The sequence below is a fragment of the Trichoderma evansii genome, assembly GCF_050947405.1.
Source record: "Trichoderma evansii strain SZMC 28006 chromosome Unknown GGI43scaffold_3, whole genome shotgun sequence".
In the NCBI taxonomy this organism is placed as follows: Eukaryota; Fungi; Ascomycota; class Sordariomycetes; order Hypocreales; family Hypocreaceae; genus Trichoderma; species Trichoderma evansii.
This window is the reverse complement of record NW_028145203.1, coordinates 1,075,517-1,094,005: the sequence shown is the minus strand read 5'-3', so window position 1 is coordinate 1,094,005 and position 18,489 is coordinate 1,075,517. Positions and strand designations below refer to the sequence as shown.

The window sequence follows — 18,489 nt, the reverse complement described above, 5'->3', positions numbered from 1 at the left end:
CCCGAGGGCCCTGCGTGTGCAATACAGTAAGCCGCTGCAGTAAGCCATCGAAAGAGGTTATGTGTGTGTGCTAGTATATCGGTTGATGGCCCAGCTGGCGTTGGTTGATAGTGCTGGGGCAATGGGTTGCATTTCTTATGCATCGTATCCAGGTCCCATGCATCAACACCGGACCGCGCTCATGAAAACATTTTCGCGGCAGAGGTGGGTATTCTGCAATACGGTGGCCGGGCTAAAATGTCGCGATGATGGGTTAGGGTTCTCTCTTGTTCCTTCAATCGGCAGTAAGACAGATGGCCTGCTTATTCTATAGCGGACCATGGCGTTTTCCCATCACAAGAGCGTAGGGCGGACGACTAAGCGGTTAGCAGTAATTGTCACCGCAGCATCTGCCGAAATCGAACAAAAAGGGACAAATCACTTGCCAGCATCATGAGTCGATGACAAACCCTTCACAGTCCAAGTACTCCGTGCAAGCAGCAGAGTTACGGTGGCTAAAGAGAGCCGGTGGTGGGGAGAGGTGCTCACATCTCGTGGCCTACAGGGGGCGCACTAGCGAGCGCGAGGGATTGAAGAAAGAAACTACGTCAAGCAGACCTAACGAAACGAACGCTGAGGGGTGGAGCCCTGAGGCCTGGCTCTGGCCAGTCACGGCGGCGATGTGCCTATTAGCTTGTATCGGTAATGGATGCATATCTTTTTTCCTTGCAAACGAACAAAGGGAGCCAGATGGGATAATAGGAGGTGGACAAGGTGGACGAGGTGGGTGAACGGAAATTTCCAGATTGGAGGGTCCTGCCAAAGCGCTGTCTGTCCGCTGCCATTTTAGTGCCTGCAGCGCTAGCAACCCTGCTGTGTGCTGGCTTACGGAGCGCTACGGGGAGCAAGCACCTGTGGCCCAGAAGCCTCACGCACTGCTTTTTGCTTAGCGGCGCGGTCCAATCCCCTTCCCCGGGATTTAATTGCCTGCCACGCCCTGCTCTGCCCTTTTAGGCTCCACTTGCCTGCTCCTGTCCTCGCTCTTCCATTTCTTTTCCTTTCATCTCTCACCCCCCCCACAATATTCTTCTCTCCGTGTCTCACGCTGACGACGGAGGAATCGAGGAAGACGACGCAGAAATTTCCTTGTACCGGACCAGGAGCCTCATCGTGATTTTCGACTTCGACCCGCTGTGTTTCCTGAAAGAAAGAAATAGTTTGTGACCAACCGGAATTTAGCCAAGCTGCTTCGACGATCCAAGACGCACGTTGCGCCGACCACGGCTGGTGGGCGAAGAAAGCCCCAGTCAGCAGTTCGTTCGCTCTACCCAACGCCGTGACCAACGTCACCGATTCTTCGTTTCCCATTCTTTAATCGAGCGCTCGGATCGCAATCGCCACAATGCCGGGCATCCTGCCTATGAAAGTCATCAAGGTGGGCAGCAGCGCCCAGAGCCGAATCGCCCAGGCCTGCGACCGCTGCAGGAGTAAAAAGATTCGTTGCGACGGCGTTCGTCCCACATGTTCACAATGCTCTTCGGTTGGCTTCGAGTGCCGCACCAGCGACAAGCTGAGCCGGCGTGCGTTCCCGCGTGGATATACAGAGTCTCTGGAGGAGCGGGTCCGTGTGCTGGAGGGCGAGGTTCGCGAGCTCAAGGATCTGCTGGATGAAAAGGACGAGAAAATCGATATGCTCTCCGCGATGCACGGAAATATTAATGGCGGTCCGCGACGGAAGCCTTCAGTCACATCCATGGCCACGCCGGTGTCACCAGATGGCCCGAAAGATTCACCCACCATGAAGGAAGACACCTTCAGAGTACAAGCTACACAACTGCTTCTGGGTGTCGAGAACTCTGATTCATACTTTATGGGCTCCTCAAGTGGACGCGCCTTTATCGGTAAGTCATATTTGTGCTGCCTCTATGTGTATATAAGCACATGCGCACGCAAAGCATCTCCAATACCATTTTGCCCATCGTTTCAAATTTCATTTCTGAGCTAACATGTTTTCACGTAGCCTCCCTCAAACGGAAGATGCAAGACAGTGGTAAACCATGCAGCGACTTCACTCCTGATGCATTTCTACACATCCAAGGCAGCACTCCTCTGGTTGCCAAGATGTCAGATCAGTCATCAAAAATCCCTCCACGCCTCTTCTCGGACAGATGCGTCAATGTCTTCTTCCAAGAATGGGCCCCTCTCTTCCCAGTTCTTCATAAGCCTACCTTTCTCCGTATCTACGAGGAGTTTGTCAATGACCCGGAAAGAGTCAAGGGCAACTACAAGCTAGCACAGCTCTACCTAGTCTTTTCTCTAGCAGGCCTCTCATCCGAGTCTCCAGACCTCCAGCAAGTTGCTGCTTGCGAATATCAATGGACAAAGGCCCTTGACTCTCTGATCCTAGAAAACACCATGAGCACATTACAGTGCCTCGTGTTGGCCCTTCTGTATTGCACTGTCCGGGCTGATTATCGTCGCCTCCAACACTACAAGTGTGTAGCTGTTGGCTTGTCTCATCGGCTGGGTCTCCACCAAAGCCAAAAGCGATTCTCTTTTGGAGCCTTGACTCTTGAAACCAGAAAGAAGGTCTTCTGGACGCTGTACGCTCTGGATGCCATGACAGCTGCCATCACTGGTCTCCCTAAGATGCTCAAGGAAGAGGATGTCCAGGCAGAATATCCGTCCGACACTGATGACGAATACGTAACAGAGAAGGGCTTCCAGCCTACACTGCCAGGAGAATACACACGTATTTCTAGCGCTCTTGCTCTTTTCCGGGCCACGCGCATTCTCGCTCGTATCCTTGATAAGAACTACCCTGCGGCGGCCAACTACGACCTCTCGCTGCAGCAGATGGGCGCCTTTGAGGCCGAACTAGATGCCTGGTATGACGAGTTGCCGGCTCACCTGAGACTCAACTTTGCTCAGGGTAAGCCGTCAACAGATGTCACCGGCAGCCGATCACCTTTGTTGGTAAGTGCGAATGCTGCGATGATTATTGTTGGCACCAAATGACTCACAAGCTATGCTACAGGCACTCACATACTACTATATCCGCACCCTGATTTATCGACCAGCCGTTGGCTCAAACCTTGGGCCCAAGGCTGCCCCAGCACTCATGTCCATTAGCGAATCCAGCAAGCACATTATCCAAATTGCAGACCTTCTCGAAGAGCGCAACCTGTCATTCTCCTTCTGCATGAACAAATGCGACCTTTTGGCCCTATGCGCTCTCACTCTTCTATACCAGACCATTGATCTGAAGCGCGACAGCAAGCTGTTGCGCGAGGATGAGCGGCTGGTGAACGATGTCCTCAAGACGCTCCGCAAGAACCAGTCACCTGGTTTCGTGGACTTGGAACGAGCCGCCAATGTGCTCATCACCGTCGCCGATCCTTCAGGTCCGACACCGACGAGCAAGCATGCTCGCAAGTCATCAACGGCAGCCAGCTCCCGCCGCGCATCGCCCCCGACAAGCTATCCCAAGCAGAATTCACCACCCTTGGGCTCTCAATACCAGGCTTCGGTAAGCGAGGCCGATTTGACGCGCCATCAAGACAAGCGCTGGATGGGTAGCATGTCAAGTGTTCAGAGCGCCAACGTGGATGGCCGGCCGCAGCCCTCTTCCCGCCAATCATTCGACGGGCACCGGCAGGATCGCCAGCCCTCAATATCCCGGGCATCTAGGCTTTCTCCGAATGCTCAGGCAAGACAGAATCTGGATTATCTCTCACTCAACGACGCGCCATTCACGAACAAGCACGCTGGCTCCCCTCCTACCAACATGCAGGGACAGCCCATGGGAATGCAGAACGGCGGCCAAGGTTACATGAACAACGGACAGTCTGTGGCCAAGTCCAACAACCTGTCGGGCGCTGACTGGGAGGCGTTGGTTGGATCCATGGACAGCGGAATGAACAACGTGTATGACGTTATCTACGGAGGTGCCAGCATCGAAGCGGCAATGACAGTGAATTCCACTGGCAGCGAATGGTCACCAGATGCATGGGACCTGAGCAACTTCAACATTGATGAATTTGGAAACAACCCTGCGCCGCCGCAGAGCGTGCTCAGCATGAGCGACGAGAGCCTCAGCTCGGGAGAGGAAGTATCACCTTCGGAGCTGGGACTGGGTCTCGGGAGCATAGACTACGGCAAGCAGCTGCAAGGGGTAAACTACCACGGCGATGGATATGCAACAAATGGGCTTCACGGTCTGTCTTTGTGAATAATGACGTGTTTTCAAGGCGCTGTGGTGTGATGGCGATATGAGATGCCTGTTTGATCTGAAATTGTGGCCTATTGATGTAACGGTTTCGATTTATTTTTGGGACGGCGCACATGCTAGAGCGATTTGTGAGGGCTTTTTTTTTTCTTGACTTTTTTCGGCTATGACTTGGAAGACACAAAAGCGACTTCAAGGGGCTGTCACAGGGGACATGTATGAGGGATTACCTGTTTATTGGACGGATGGGTGAAGTGGATGATTTATTTTATTTATTTTTATTACATGAAATTTGCTCCATAGCTTATAGTTTTCTGGATATCAACAGTCAAAAGAAGATGACGATTTATAAAAATTTTCGCCTGCTCTAGAATCCATGTCAAACGCATCAAGCTATCGCATCTTATCTTGCGCTGAATCGCCTTGCCGCACCATATGCAGCACTAGGCTGCGGCATATCAAACGGGTTACCCACCAGACGATACGGCATTACGAGTAGAAAGTAGCAGTAGCCTTGCCATTTATATGGGCTCCAGCTGCCTAGACAAGGGAATACGCGCACTCTAGCCTGGATTGGCTAAGACGACGGAGCTGGGCATCAGCCCGCCACGGGCTGCCTCGATCAAAAATCTCTGATGCTGGGCCGAGCACGTTGCGCAAGGGCGATTGTTGAGAGGACCTAAAAGGACCCTTTTCAGGTCTTGAGGCGGAGCCTGTGGATGGCGGCACGGGGCTTGCCTGGAAGCATCGGTGACTCGTAGTGGGCTCTATCCGCTGTAGAGAGGGGCGAGATGCATGCGCGTGCGCTGCCGAAGAGGGCGATTTTAGTTTTGGCTGGTTTGGACTAGATTCTGTAACGTAACAGTAGCCGATATTTGAGGTGAGGCGAGGCGATGCTGGCAGGGAGTCATTGATAACGTTGATGGAGCCATTTAGTAGTATTTAGGTACCTAGTAGTGAGTTATCAGTCGATGCTGTTACTGCTGCGTTATGGGACCATAAAGGTTAATGCCGGTACCTGTAAGCGCCGCCATGCTATTGATAGCAGCAGCGAATAGCATACGTGGGTACCTTCTAGATTTACACTTCCCGCCGGACAAGGTGCTTATCACCCACCACTAAGCTAGCCGTAGATAGTCTTAAAACCTGATATGACGAAGTTTGCGCCAACAACAGAAAAAAAAAAATCATCAAGTGGCGACATGCAAGGCACCGGGCCATGCTCAGGGGGGGCTTTGCGAAAGAGGGTCATGCAAAAAAAATGAACCGAACAGGGCTGGTTGATTTGATAGATTGGGCTGCCTTGCGGTGTGGCCTCATGTTTTTTCCATTATGCGAGATTTGGGGCCTTGTCTTGTCTGAGCTTAACAGGATGGAGCATTTCTTGTTTTGTGATAAGATACGTAGATGTGGTTGCGAGTACTAGGTAGTTTGTAGCTGAGAAGAGAAAAAAATTGAGATACAAAAGTAAGAAAGAGTCATCCCTTTTTTTCTCGTTTCTTCTTTCTTCTTCTTTTACTCTTTGTTATTGTAGATAACTACTTGATACTGTACACAGCCTAAACTCCATACCGACACACCGAGGCAAAGCTGCGGACTGCGGAGTTCAGCAGCACTTATATCCGCCCCCTTCTCCAAAACAGAACAGCCAGCGTGACGAAATCACAAGCAGCCTTTTATTACTAACACCGCCTCTTCTTGGTTTTCTTCTCCAATACCTTTCTTTTTTGCCATCTCTCCGACTGTCGGTACAGAATAAAAAAATCTAGAGGGAGAAAATTAGACGCAAAAAGAGATAGAAATCTTTTTTTTTGGAAACAAAAATGAGTCCAGCGGAAAAGCAGCCCTTGATGAGTCCTTTCCACCGCGGCATCACCGTTCCAAAGGGTATGTATAGATCCTTTTTAATTATTAACAGTCCTCCATTTCCATCTCATACCCATCATGATTTTCGTCATATTCATTTCATATGGACTAATCTCGATCAAATAAAACAGCTGCAACATGGGCCTCCGCCATAGCATCCCGCCGTGACGGCTCCCGGCGAATCCCGCAGACCATCGCTCACCGCGGATTCAAGGCCTCGTTCCCAGAGAACAGCATGGCGGCTTTCCGGGCTGCCGTTGAGGTCGGAGCTCATGCGCTAGAGACGGATGTGCATCTTTCCAAGGATGGCGTCGTTGTACTCTCACATGTAAGTCGTCTCATTTGATAAAATCCGATGCTGCTCATTTCTATATACATTATATATGAATGAGTGGTTGAGTCGAATGGAACTAGCGGAATGAAATGAGATCACAAAAACTAACACCGTCTTAGGACCCCTCATTAAAGAGATGCTTCGGCGTTGACCTCCTCATCAAAGACTGCACCTGGTCGTATCTGTCCAGCCTACGGACGACCAAGCAGCCCCATGAGCCTCTGCCGAGACTGGTGGACTTGTTGGAGTATCTCGTCTCTGGACCAGAGACGGAAAAGATTTGGGTCTTGTTGGATATCAAGGTGAGAACAGCACGCCAAAAGACAGGTGATAAGATCATTCACTAATACATACATCTATCAGATTGACGACAAGCCTGAACTTTTGCTCCATGCTATAGCCTGCGCTCTCACAGAAGTCTCATCAGCCACTCCATGGGACGAACGCCTCATTCTCGGATGTTGGAACGTACGTTCTCACTCATATCTCATATCATCTCCTTACCCATGATATGCATATCAAGAGCAAAACAGCTAACACATCCATCCCAGGCCACATTCATGAAAGCCGCCCTCGAATTCCTCCCCGGCTACCCCCTCGCCCACATCTCCAGCTCGCTCTTCTACTCCCGCCACTTCTTCCCCATCCCCAACCTCGCCTTCAACATGTTCCAGGGCCTCCTCGTCGGGCCCTTTGGCAGGTGGTTCCTCCGCGACGCAAAGAGGGCCGGCCGCCCCGTCTTTGCCTGGACCGTCAATAGCGAAAAGTGGATGGAGTGGTGTATCCGCAAGAACATTGCGTCGAGCGGTGGTCTCCTCTCTGCTTCTTCTTCTACATCTTCTCTCTCCTCCCTATCTGACGACAGCAAATCATCAGCACCGTCGCCAACCGTCTTCATCGACGGCGTCATAACCGACAACCCCCAGCTCTTCCTCCAAGTCTGCTCTCGCGTCGAAGATGACCTCGACGGCATCACAAACACAAACACATCCACCGCCGTCTCTCGAAAGCGCAGCCAGAATCTCAGTGTCGCCATGCTGAGCTCTCTCAAGTCCCAGCTTGGCACCACCTGCGGTGTGCTGCTCGCCAATGCCCTCGCCACGAGCTTTTTCTGGCTCAGGCGGCTTCAAGGCAGGATGGACAAGTTTGACGTGAGCTTTTTTAGGAATTTCCAAGTATAAATGATGGCGTGATTTTCTTTGTCCTTTTGTTGTTTACTATCATCTCTTCTGTTGTTTAAGCGGATTGGACTGGCTTGGGTTTGGATCTGGGCGTTGATGAACTGTTTTATCGTTTCTCCTTTTTTTTTGTTCTGCATCCTTAAAGACTGAGTAGAATCAAGACATATATATAGATACCGCACAGAATATCGAATCATCATACAATTGACAGAATACCTTGAGATTCTTGGGATATCATCTGCATTACTCTCGTCTACATACCTTACGCCATCACTGAAAGGCTAGATCATCCTTTTTTCATGTATGCATGTGCATAACACTCCTTGCTTAGTCCATGATTTTGCTAAAAAGTAATCATTCCATTCCGTCCAACTCCAAATATGCCGTCTTTCATTTTTTCCGCCGCCCTCTTCTCTCCTATTTTCAGCCAACGTCTAATTGAGTAGAAGAGAAGATAGAGTAAAGTAAATAGTAGACTAAAAATAAAGAATACGAGAAAGGTCAAAGAGCAAAGAAGAAATACGCCGAATATCTTTACGGGAAAGCGCGCCTCAGATTTCAACATCAATCTCCAAATCCAGTGCTCCAATCACGTCATCATCCATGATAGGCTTATGGATAGTCGGCAATCCCTTAGTCTCCGAGTAGTGTTTCTCTTGCAGCTTCGCGAGGTGTGGCAGGGCCTGCGATGCTGCAGGGCTCTGAGTTCCGTTGGTGCCTGCACCCGCACCGTCCTTGGGAGCATCCGGCTTCTCTCCAACTTTTTCGTTGATGTCGTGAACGAACTTGGCCTTTGTTCGAAGTCGTCGGGAGTAGTCTTCCTGAATCACCTCTCCTCGCTTGAGGGCCATTTCGATTTCTCGAGCCTTGGCCTTTTCTTTCAGCTGGGCTTTTCTGACTGCTTCTTGGTTAAGTCGTCGGTTCTCTCGGTTACGCTCCGCTAGCCTATCTTGTTCTGATGAAGCCTTGGTGGCCTCTGGATTCTTTGGTGCCCCCAGGCTTGTTTTGAAGGCGAGGCGCTCTCTGCCAAGCTTATCCAGTTCCTCTTGTAGCTCTTCCACTTTTTGGTCGTCGCCGTCTTGGATCGCCTCCTCGAGAAGATTAGCAACCCGCTGGCGTTCCGATGGGTCAAATCGCTTTCGGAATTCATTGCGCTTCGCTACCCTAGCCTTGATCTCCTCATTCGTCCACTTGTGGTTAATCAACGCATTGATGTCATCAATCTTGTCCATGAGGAAGGCCTTGGTAGGCAGTGTAACGCCGTCATTGTGGCAAGTTACTTTGTATCGATTCAGTTCGCCCTGTCGAGTCAAACATTGTCAGCATCTCCATCTGCTGACCAAGGGGTGGTTTGCTAAAAAAGATGTAAATATTACCTCTGAAATTGAACCGCCGGAGGCTGCAATGAAGGGAAACTCCTTAATAGCCTTGCCATGAGCAGCCTTGACATATTGGTCCGTTACAAATGAGCCCTGGGGGCCATTCAGAGCGTAGGGTCTGCTGGTTGTAAATCCTATACAGCATAATTAGCACGCGGGATAAGCAACGACGTCCAAGTATTATAGAGATCCATACCCTTGATTAAAGCCATTCGGTACTGCTCGACACCTGTTTCAGGATGGGCACCGAGAGCGATACGGATATAACATCCCGTGATAGCCGCTTCAAAGCCAGGAGTAGAGCAAACCTGCGCAAACTCGTTTCGACCAAGGCGAACCCTATCGAAATCGCGAAGCTCTGGTGGCGGCAGCTCTCGGGAAGCAGCCTTCTCAGGCGAACGATGTGTCTGTCCAAACTCATCATCGTCACTCTCCTCCGGCTCCCTTGACTCGCGACCACGCGGCGATAATCCGTCTCTCCGTCTCTCCCGATCCTCCTGTCGTCTCTGTTTCTCAGCGCGCGCCCTGCGGAAGGAATCAATGGCTGATTCGCCGCCCTTGCCCGTCCTCGCCCTCACGGCCTTGCGTGTGCCATCCTCGAGTTCGGCCGTATCAGCGCTGCGCTTCTTCTTGACTTGCTTGCGCTCCTCAATCTCGACGTTGTTGACCATTTGTCGTAGAAGGCGGTTTTGTCGCTGACGCTCTATCTCAGAGACTCGATCCGCAATGATCTGCTCTCGCTCCACTTCTCGCATGGCCATAATCTCAGCCTTTTCGGCCTCGCTGATGAACATGCCGTCAACGGGGTACTTGTCGTCGTCTCCACGGCCTGCGATGGCAGCAGAGCGGCCTGCGCCGCGACTAGGTTCTGCATCGGAGTCGGATTCATCCATCGAGGCTGATTCGAGAGAGTTGTGGGAAGGCGCATCGGATCTAGATAGGAGAGAAACAGAAAACGTTGCATGTTAATAACTGTATGGTGACCGATGGAAAGGGGCGTGCTGCCATTGTGAACAAGAGCTGAAGGGCCATGAAGCTATTGTTCTCCTGTATCCCCAGCAGCTCGGCAGCACAATAAGAGATGGGCCTATTCACTTACGCCTCGCCTTCATCTTCCGACTCATCCTGTTTTGACCGCCGCTTTGATTTCGTCTCTGGTGATTTGGGTGTCTCGTCTTCTGAGGCTGGTGGCGGCGACGCCGATGCCTCTCTGCTGGCGACCACGGATCCCTCATCATCCGAATCACCGCCCGCGAGGGCCAGGAGTTCGTCGTCAATGTCAGCCATGATGGAGGTCTAATTTAGATGCAATCCTCGATGGCCGAAATATGCTGTTCAGGGGGGTTCTTCGCAGAGCGGTGGCGAGAAAAAGCCCAACAATGTCGCAAGTATTAGGAGGGGGGCCAAAAGAGCAAACGCGACAGCGGTTTTCGTCTCGAGCCGGTAGTTGGATGGTATACGGCGGTGTCAGGAGGGACAAGAAAAGAAATCAGAGGAGAGAATCTGTTTGTCAATTCAATTGCCGTGTGTCGCAACTGATGGACCAGCGAGGAAGAGGGATTAAGCACAGCGAATGGGCGACAACTGAAGAGCAAAGGAGGGAAGAAGAACGCTGAGCCGCCAGCACTAAAGCTGCTCGCTATTGCACTTCAGCCCGGCGATTAACGCGACGCCCCGTAGGCAGGTCTCCGGCGCTGTGGCGGAAAAGCGTTTGTCCGCAGCAACGACTCTCTGGCCAATCGGCAGCACTACCGCATACAGGTCCCGTAGGCAATTCGGCGTCATGCTTGCATGGGCCGAGTTCTAAAAGTCGCTATGCCGTGATTCGGGAATCGGCCTGGGCAATGCGATTGATGAGCCCGGACTGGCAATCTTCATATATTCAGTCTTTCTAGTTGCTCCCAGCTGAAAATGGCGCCAACAAGATGTCTCGCCAGACAGGCTGGTGCCATTGGTAGACGCCTTCTGCCTGCAACTCACCCTTTGTCTACCAGCGCCGTCTTCCGAGCTCCCACCACGGCATCATCAACCTCTGAGACTTCAAGCTCAGGCTCTTCAAAGAAGCTCAAGCCTCTCACTCAAGAGCAGCGCGACTTTCTCTCCTCTGCTGTAAGCACTATTCCCCACCACAACATATCCTCTACACAATCATGGCAAATCTGGCTAACCAGCCTCCAGCTTCGAGTGAACCAAGCCGGCGAACTCGCCGCAACACTCATTTACTCCGCCCAAACCCCCATCGTCGTCCGCAAGCACCCTCACCTCCGCCCCCTCATGGCTCACATGTACGACCAAGAAGCCGTCCACTTCTCAACCTTCAACAGCCTCATCCACAAGCACCGCGTCCGCCCAACGGCCCTCTACCCGCTGTGGTCCGTCCTCGCCAGTGGCCTTGGCTGGTCAACCGCCATCATGGGCCGCGAGGCAGCCATGGCCTGTACTGAGGCTGTCGAGACTGAAATAGGGAACCATTACAACGAACAGATTCGCTCCATCTTGGAGATGATTTCCAGCTGGGAGGCGCAAGGATACGATGTTGGTGGCGAGATCAAGCAGCTGGTGGACACACTACGCAGAATACGAGACGAAGAGCTCGAGCACCTGGACCACGCTGTAGAAAATGATGCTAGAAAAGCAGAGCCCCACTGGCTACTTACAAACATCATCAGAGCTGGCTGCCGTGGAGCGATATGGGTGAGCGAAAAGGTTTAAACAAGGCCTGGGGACTTTGAGGAATGATCTAAAGATACACTTACCGTGCCGTGGTGTGGCACGCATGTAAAGCGTATATATATATGTCCGTGTATTATTATATATGTGTGAATTCATTACGAGTAACTTATACGAAATCAATTCAAGCAGGTCGCCATGCTTTGTTGAAGATCTAAAGAAAAAGAGAAAAGGCGACGCTGGGGCTGAATAGTTTCCAGTCCTCGACTTATACGAACCGCCTTCACTGTTGTATGCAATAATTTCTCTATCCCGTTGTAAATGCATCGGAAAACACCGACTCCTTGCTTGACTCCTTGCGCCGGCCCAGAAAGCAAAAAATGATGAGGAGAAAAACGATTGGTTAATTGCTGTAATTCTTGGTTAGCTTTGGGTATTTCAAGTACAGTTATAATTAAGATATGACACTTACTAAATGGCAATAGGCGCCACTCCATCCACTTGGTAACCCCAGTTCCCGTTGTGCTCTTCTGTAAGTAGCCAGTCATATGGGAACTCGACCACGTTTCCTTGTACCAAGTTCAAAAGCTGCTCGGCCTCGCCACGCGTAGGCATCTCCTCAATCAAGAGTCCACGCCGGCTACCCTTCGTAGTGGCTCGGCGTCGGCGCTTGACTGTTCCGCCAGTGGCCGTCGCCGTCGCCGGGGCCAGGGGAGGAGCAGCATTAGTGTCCTTGGATGACGGCTTGTCTAGCGTGGAGAAAGTTGGCCTACGGTCTCGGCTCTTGCTTCGCGAAACCGGCTTCGAAGAAGAAGAAGTGTCCATTGTGGGGAACGGCACCTCCCCTTGAGCATAAACAGGCGAGGGTGGCTCTAGCGAGCTTTGGTTTTCTGTTGTCGTTCCATCAACTGGCGGGGAGCGAAGAGCTGGATCCTCTCCACTGCTGCCACGAGAAGCTGGTTTCCCGTTTGCTTCATCACCTTCGGGCTCGGGCAGCTGGATCTTGGGCTGATCTTCCGGTTTCATAGTCGTTTCATCACGACGAAGCTCAGTCTCGTCACTGGTAGATTTTGGCTCCATGCTGGCACGGAATTTCTGACTATAATCCATATATTCGCGGTATTCAGCCCATGTGCCAACTTTCGAATCAGGCATGCAGCGGAATACTCTCCGGTAGAGCACCGTGTTGTTGCGCGCAGCCCGATTCCAAATTTCATCCACAAAGGTAGGATCCAATGGATCTCGCATACAGTCTTTATCAATGGAAGCAGGCTGGATATCTGCTGCCATCGGGTGGAAAGCTCCGTTGGATTGACGGCTTGCTTTAGAATCGGTGTGGAAGGCAGGGCCTCCAAGGTTAGTATCATCTAGTGCTGGTAATGGAATAGCTGGTGCACTCGTAGCCAGACCTGAGAGATCACTCTTGCCCGCCTCGTCCTTGCTAATAGGGGAGGGGGGTGCGAGAGGGGTGACAGGCTTATCAACAGGCTCTTGGTGTGCATTCTGCTGACGGCGTGAAGAGGGAGGGGACAAGGGAGGCTGGGCTGACTCTGCAACTCGCTTCCCATCGTGCAAGAGAATCTCTCGGCCTTCGACAACGATAGAATCCCGGCCTTCGTCAGCGCCTTGCTGTTCTGCCGACTTCCAGTGATCAGGCCCGTACCCTGATAAATCTAGCTGATGTTCCTTGTCCGTAACACGAGGGTCGGTCTCAGTCTCTTTCCCTTTCGACGAAGAAGCGTCAAAGTCTTGGCTAGCCTCCGCTGCCGCAAGGTCAAGGTCATGGTTGAAACTGGGCAAACGAAGGGGGTTTATGGGCGCCCGTGGACTCTTGGCCACGCTAGACCTGGTGCTAGACGCATCGTCGTCTGGTGCCACGCCTTCTTCGTATATAGCGTCCATGTCTTGTTCAAAGAGGGCTTCATTTATTTCTTCCTCTCGCTCTTGTTCCAAAATTTCATCCACATCAAGGCCAAGATGCTCTCGCATTAACCTCATCCGAAGAGTGTGGGCAAATCGGCCAACTTGATATGGCCTGCCCGCCATTGTAGACGATATCATGTCGGTATCACGAACGATAGCGGCCACTTCAGAGTCTCTATAACCAACCAACGACCGTTCGTTGATGTTCGCAGAACCTATCAGTGCAACTCGATCGTCTACGACAATAGTCTTAGCATGGATATAAAGCTGCTCGGTGACAAGGACGTCATTGCCCATGACTCCCCACTGTCGAAGGGAGAAAAAGCTAATATAATCCTCGGGTTCAATACCCGCGGCGCGGAGACGCCCAAAAATCGAGTGCTCTCCGCGGCAGATACTGCGATATTGACACATGACAATCAGTCTTACACTGGTGCCTTCCTGCTCATCAACGGTATTTTGAAATCCCGGCATGAGAGGTATAACAATGACGGCTCGCCAGTCTTCGTCATTTTGGTGAGCACGAATAATGCGTTCAACCAGAGCATCTCCAATGCGGTTGACAATCTTGGTTCCGTAAGCCTCGGTGCTTGTAATGAAGAACTGATTCTCAATGTAGACAAAATGATCAGACTCCTCGATCAAATGGATGTAGGCATTCTGGATGCTATGCTCAGTTTCGTCTATTCCTAACGACCAATTGGATGCAGACCGGAGCATCTGCACTTCGCAAGTACCCGTCAATCCAAGGGCCTCGAGATCCTCGAATTTCGCATCAGGAGGCGGTAGCAGGAATGGCAGGGGCCTAGTTGGCTTTCTGCCTCGGCGGAGATAGTTCCATCGCTGGACAAAATGGCGAGTCAAATCTCGAGCGGGCTGCCCAACGACTTGCATGGAAACATCGTGCCAAGGCATTCTAGGAATCTTGCCCCGGTCGTACATTTCTTCATATGGTTCGTTGAGATTGAAAAAGTCCTGAACTCTCGGGTTTGAGTAGTCCTTTCCTGGAAACAGCTGTACATGCTCAGAATCCTTGGGCATCTCGGATGGCTCAAATCCAGTTGGCTTGTCGTCGACAATCGGATGCTGTGGGCTGTCCCAGCGACCAAAGCAGAGGTCTATACCACCGAGGAATGCCACATCGTGATCAACAATGCAGATTTTCTCGTGGTGCGCGAAGAAAAATTGATTCTTCTTGAATTGATTCGGAGACCGCTGGACAAAGATGTTTGGATGGAGGTTGAGAAGCGAGAATTTAGTGTACTCAGAATCAATGGGAACGGCAGCTTCCACATTTCGATAGATAATCACAAATACCTTCACGCCTTCTTTTGCCTTCTTCTGGAGCAGTCGATCCAACCGCCATTTCTGGCTAATGCAGGCAGGGCGACGCATATAAAGCTCAGGGCTTAGCCACCAATCGTGAATGTAGATGACATCTCGCGCCATGTTGATCGCTCTTGATACATTCCACATGTAGTCGCGACCATCGACCAGCCATTGTGCAAATACCCCAGACCGAACCGGGGCGAAGCTATCAAACCTCTTCTTCTCATACCAGGGCGTCTGTTTCAGCATTTCGTTGATGGAATCTTCAAATTGTCGCATCACCGACTGGTAACGTGAGAACAGTCGGATTTTGCGGTCCGAAGTGCGTACTGTAAGCCTGTGGTGTTTCTCCGCAGACTGTTCATGCTCCATGTTCAAATCGATCTCTGGCTTCTTTTTCTTGGAGCCAATCTTTTTCAGCGCCTTCCTCTTAGAAGCGATGCTGAATTTGGTATCGACAAGATAAACATCAAAGATATTCATGTTCTCCGGCGATTCAACGCACACAATGTAGCTCTGCCTGACAAGAAACCATTTCCGGCTGTGTCGAGCAAGGACTTTGGCTGGCTGCAGGACGCGACGGAAGTCGAGGCCTTTGGACATTTGAAGATGAAGGAAGCCTTCTTTGCCATGGTAGCTTCCTTCAGCGGCCAGACGAACTCCCAAAGCTGACAGCTCGAGAAATCGGCACAAGCGATTGCTGTCAGCTCTAAACATGAGCCATCGAATCATCTCGGAGAGATACTTCTCGAGAATGCGCCTCTGTTTTTCCACGTATCGCTGTCTACGAGTCTCCTTATCAATGCCAGCACCTTCGGCCGTAGACAATTCGCCGGCGTCAGTGAACCCAGTAGATCTTCGTCTCATACCTGCGAGGAAAGTGCCGCGAGACTTCTTTCTCGAATGCATATGCGGTCCCTCGCCATGGTCCTCAGCAGCCGTCATCTCAGCAGCCGTCTCTTCGCCGTGGCCACTAGCCTGGTCATCTTCGTCGCTTTCATCTCCTTTCTCGCGAGCACCACGAAGATATGGGAATGCTGAGTAGGGGAACTTGGGCTGTTTAAGACGAGCGCCAAGATCCAGACGTCCAAGCATGTATTTATCGTTATTAAGAGCAAACTTGTACCGGAAATGCAGGTTATAGATATCCTTGATGGTTCGGACGACCAGCCATTGCATCCGACTGGGGCCACTGCCATACTCCAGTTCAATTGTAAATACCCAGTGGCGCTCTTTGTCATCATCCGGCATAGGCGAGCTGTCCTTGATCTTGAGCTTCAGTTGCTCCAGCAAAACTGGTATTCTTTTGTTCCCGTGTTCGTCTCGCTGAATCATACTAGCAAGCATCAGAACAGCAGGGGCACCCGCTCTCAGCTCAGCCATGAGTTCTGCAGATTTGTAGTAATCGAACCGATCGTCCTTCTTTTGCCGAAGGAGCTTCAGCGTGCTTTTGACTCGCTTCCATTTGTTGACACCGTAGCTGGAGGCCCTTTCTGCTCTTTCTGAGTTGAAGAAGTGCTTCCTAGGGGTCAATGCATCTCCGTCAGACAAGCCTCCTCCGCCAAAGACAGTAATGCGGCGCAAATGACCTGTACGTCGTCCAACAGCAGTAGAGTTTTCCATGTCTTCCATATCTTCTTCATCTGGAGGACTCATAGTAGTATTCATCCAGGAGTATCCTCTACGAAATGGCTTACGTCTAGGAATGTCACGAATGTCGCCATCGGATGCAGCATGGTCATGTTGCGTCGTATCAGGCATGCTTGCTCGGCGTCTGAGTAGGCGATCATATGTACTTAGTGCGTCCAAGTCGGCTGGGAACCGGCTCGGATTTGGAAAGTTAGATATGGAGCCTTTCTTGAAGCGCCGACTTTTTCTCTTGCTCTTCTTGACAGCGTCGGGTATTGCAGCTTCATCTGCAGTCTCAACATCGGCATCGGCATCAGATTGCTCTTCGTGTAAGGCTTCTGGAACTCGGGTTGTAACTCTAGACACAGTGGGAGAGTTGGGAAATGATCGTGTACCGAATTCAGTTGGAAAAGTTGGCCCGCTTAGTGATTTCGGAGTCTGCGAGCCTGTATTGGCTGCAAAAGCTTTAATCTTGGACATGAATCTCGTTCGAGAGCGTGGTGTATCTGGCTCTTCCAATGGGATCGATCCCGGAGGATGAAGGGGAGACTCGTGGTAATCAGGCTGAACAAACTGAATGCTACGCCCTCCATCCAGTTGTAAAGGTTCCGGAATGCTTTTGGCGGGTGCAGGCTGCTGTTCCTGTGGCGGTGGTTCTTGAGCCTCGGGCTCCGGCTTCTCTCCCGCAGCTATTGGCGAGGGATCAGGATGGCTCATTCCATCATTCCAGTAGTCTTTAGCTTCCGTTGGGGCTTCTGCTGGGGCTTCTTGTTCGCCAATTTGTGGTTGTGATATATTGGGGGTCGGAGCAAGCAGGCCATCGTTCGACTTGGGTGGCTGGAACTGAGACTGCCCATCGACGTTTGCTGGGGAGGGATGATTGGGGGTTCTCGTCATTGGCGAGACGGACTCGTCTGGACGTTCATTCGTCATGATTATTTTGCCAATAGTTTACGGTTCGATGTCAAGAAGAAAAGGGTAATTGTCGAGCGTGGTTCGAGGTTTTGCACGCGACTGCGCAGCTGCCGCAGTGACCGAGGCGGAAAAGGGAGGGACCACCAAAGGCGCTGTCCTTCACATTGAAGGGTCGATAAGATGAATATCTTTCAAGGCATGTGATGTGCAGGATTGAATGTTGTAGAGCAAAAAAAATAATTGGCAATCCCTCAAGCACCCGCGATTCATTCACGTGGGAAAGGGAATGGTTTGACTTTCGCGCAACCTTCAGAGAAGGTGGTGACAATGACCGAATGACCAAGCTCCTCCTTGGTTAAAGTTGGTGGCCCAGGAGCCAAAAGGGTGTTATCGATTAAGGTACATTCGCAGATACGTTAGCATTCTTCAGCACCACGCCCGGCTCCAAACAGCAGTACGCCAATTGCCCACTAGTGGGCACGTGTGCCCGCTACAGGTGCCACCCCTTAAACTTACATTCTTGGCTGCGCAATTCGAGGGAGATGAGTGTAAGTGGGACTGCAGATTATAATAGAATCTCTATATTACAACAAGCGTGCTTAGAGGAGGCATCTATACCTCCTTTTACCTCTATCAATTTTTACTTATCAATTTATACATGCCTATATCTGTTACATCTACTACATTTATATCCTGTGCTTACGTCTCCGCTTGCTATGTTGTACATCACTATTGACTTAGTGTGCAAGTGAACAGCAGTTTCTCTCGAATTTTAATAAATGTGGCTTCGTATATTAAATTTACTCAGCCAATACACTTTACGTCATTGACATTGAAGGAGTGTGTACTCTTCATCTTCCCCGGCCACGTTCTATAAGGCCTCAGTGAACGAAATTGTCAGAAAGCATACATGTATATACCCATGTACTACTCCAAGTCGTAGACCAAATTGAGTATGAACCCAGAATCACTACATAGTATTTATGCAATTCCTTGCACCATCCCCTCTTGGCATATCTGTCGCAGTGATACTAGATCAATAATTCTAACTGGTAG

General features: G+C 50.9%; 5 protein-coding genes across 5 annotated transcripts; 3 read left to right on the top strand and 2 right to left on the bottom strand.

Moving 5' to 3' along the window:
- The first annotated feature begins 970 nt into the window (after window positions 1–970).
- Window positions 971–4,786, top strand: GGI43DRAFT_245064 (transcription factor domain-containing protein). Its single transcript, XM_083200735.1, has 3 exons — window positions 971–1,880; window positions 2,000–2,955; window positions 3,017–4,786. Exons 1-3 carry the CDS (start codon window positions 1,382–1,384, stop codon window positions 4,208–4,210), a joined length of 2,649 nt encoding a protein of 882 aa, XP_083064057.1. The 5' UTR covers window positions 971–1,381; the 3' UTR covers window positions 4,211–4,786.
- A 1,077-nt stretch (window positions 4,787–5,863) lies between these two features.
- On the top strand, window positions 5,864–7,815 carry GGI43DRAFT_396096 (PLC-like phosphodiesterase). The gene is made up of 5 exons (XM_083204928.1): window positions 5,864–6,094; window positions 6,205–6,401; window positions 6,527–6,709; window positions 6,771–6,875; window positions 6,959–7,815. Exons 1-5 carry the CDS (start codon window positions 6,031–6,033, stop codon window positions 7,586–7,588), a joined length of 1,179 nt encoding a protein of 392 aa, XP_083064056.1. The 5' UTR covers window positions 5,864–6,030; the 3' UTR covers window positions 7,589–7,815.
- A 48-nt stretch (window positions 7,816–7,863) lies between these two features.
- Window positions 7,864–10,626, bottom strand: GGI43DRAFT_244976 (uncharacterized protein). Its single transcript, XM_083200734.1, has 4 exons — window positions 10,067–10,626; window positions 9,164–9,900; window positions 8,965–9,101; window positions 7,864–8,889 (listed from the first exon to the last, which is right to left on the bottom strand). The coding sequence occupies exons 1-4, from the start codon at window positions 10,252–10,254 to the stop codon at window positions 8,140–8,142; spliced, it is 1,812 nt and encodes a 603-aa protein (XP_083064055.1). The 5' UTR covers window positions 10,255–10,626; the 3' UTR covers window positions 7,864–8,139.
- A 125-nt stretch (window positions 10,627–10,751) lies between these two features.
- GGI43DRAFT_396094 (ubiquinone biosynthesis protein COQ7-domain-containing protein) lies at window positions 10,752–11,774 on the top strand. The gene is made up of 2 exons (XM_083204927.1): window positions 10,752–11,076; window positions 11,146–11,774. The coding sequence occupies exons 1-2, from the start codon at window positions 10,879–10,881 to the stop codon at window positions 11,677–11,679; spliced, it is 732 nt and encodes a 243-aa protein (XP_083064054.1). The 5' UTR covers window positions 10,752–10,878; the 3' UTR covers window positions 11,680–11,774.
- Window positions 11,775–11,859: 85 nt separating this feature from the next.
- GGI43DRAFT_244960 (uncharacterized protein) lies at window positions 11,860–17,575 on the bottom strand. The gene is made up of 2 exons (XM_083200733.1): window positions 12,110–17,575; window positions 11,860–12,047 (listed from the first exon to the last, which is right to left on the bottom strand). The coding sequence occupies exons 1-2, from the start codon at window positions 17,449–17,451 to the stop codon at window positions 12,041–12,043; spliced, it is 5,349 nt and encodes a 1,782-aa protein (XP_083064053.1). The 5' UTR covers window positions 17,452–17,575; the 3' UTR covers window positions 11,860–12,040.
- Between the last annotated feature and the right edge of the window lie 914 nt (window positions 17,576–18,489).

Coding starts and splice junctions, on each gene's coding strand:
- GGI43DRAFT_244960 (XM_083200733.1), bottom strand. CDS start 17,451: ATGACGAATGAACGTCCAGACGAGTCCGTCTCGCCAATGACGAGAACC.
- GGI43DRAFT_245064 (XM_083200735.1), top strand. CDS start 1,382: ATGCCGGGCATCCTGCCTATGAAAGTCATCAAGGTGGGCAGCAGCGCC. Junction 1,881..1,999: donor AAGTGGACGCGCCTTTATCG/GTAAGTCATATT, acceptor GTTTTCACGTAG/CCTCCCTCAAACGGAAGATG. Junction 2,956..3,016: donor GCAGCCGATCACCTTTGTTG/GTAAGTGCGAAT, acceptor GCTATGCTACAG/GCACTCACATACTACTATAT.
- GGI43DRAFT_396096 (XM_083204928.1), top strand. CDS start 6,031: ATGAGTCCAGCGGAAAAGCAGCCCTTGATGAGTCCTTTCCACCGCGGC. Junction 6,095..6,204: donor CGGCATCACCGTTCCAAAGG/GTATGTATAGAT, acceptor CAAATAAAACAG/CTGCAACATGGGCCTCCGCC. Junction 6,402..6,526: donor GCGTCGTTGTACTCTCACAT/GTAAGTCGTCTC, acceptor ACACCGTCTTAG/GACCCCTCATTAAAGAGATG.
- GGI43DRAFT_396094 (XM_083204927.1), top strand. CDS start 10,879: ATGGCGCCAACAAGATGTCTCGCCAGACAGGCTGGTGCCATTGGTAGA. Junction 11,077..11,145: donor GCGACTTTCTCTCCTCTGCT/GTAAGCACTATT, acceptor ACCAGCCTCCAG/CTTCGAGTGAACCAAGCCGG.
- GGI43DRAFT_244976 (XM_083200734.1), bottom strand. CDS start 10,254: ATGGCTGACATTGACGACGAACTCCTGGCCCTCGCGGGCGGTGATTCG. Junction 9,102..9,163: donor CCGAATGGCTTTAATCAAGG/GTATGGATCTCT, acceptor TATGCTGTATAG/GATTTACAACCAGCAGACCC. Junction 8,890..8,964: donor CCGGCGGTTCAATTTCAGAG/GTAATATTTACA, acceptor TTGACTCGACAG/GGCGAACTGAATCGATACAA.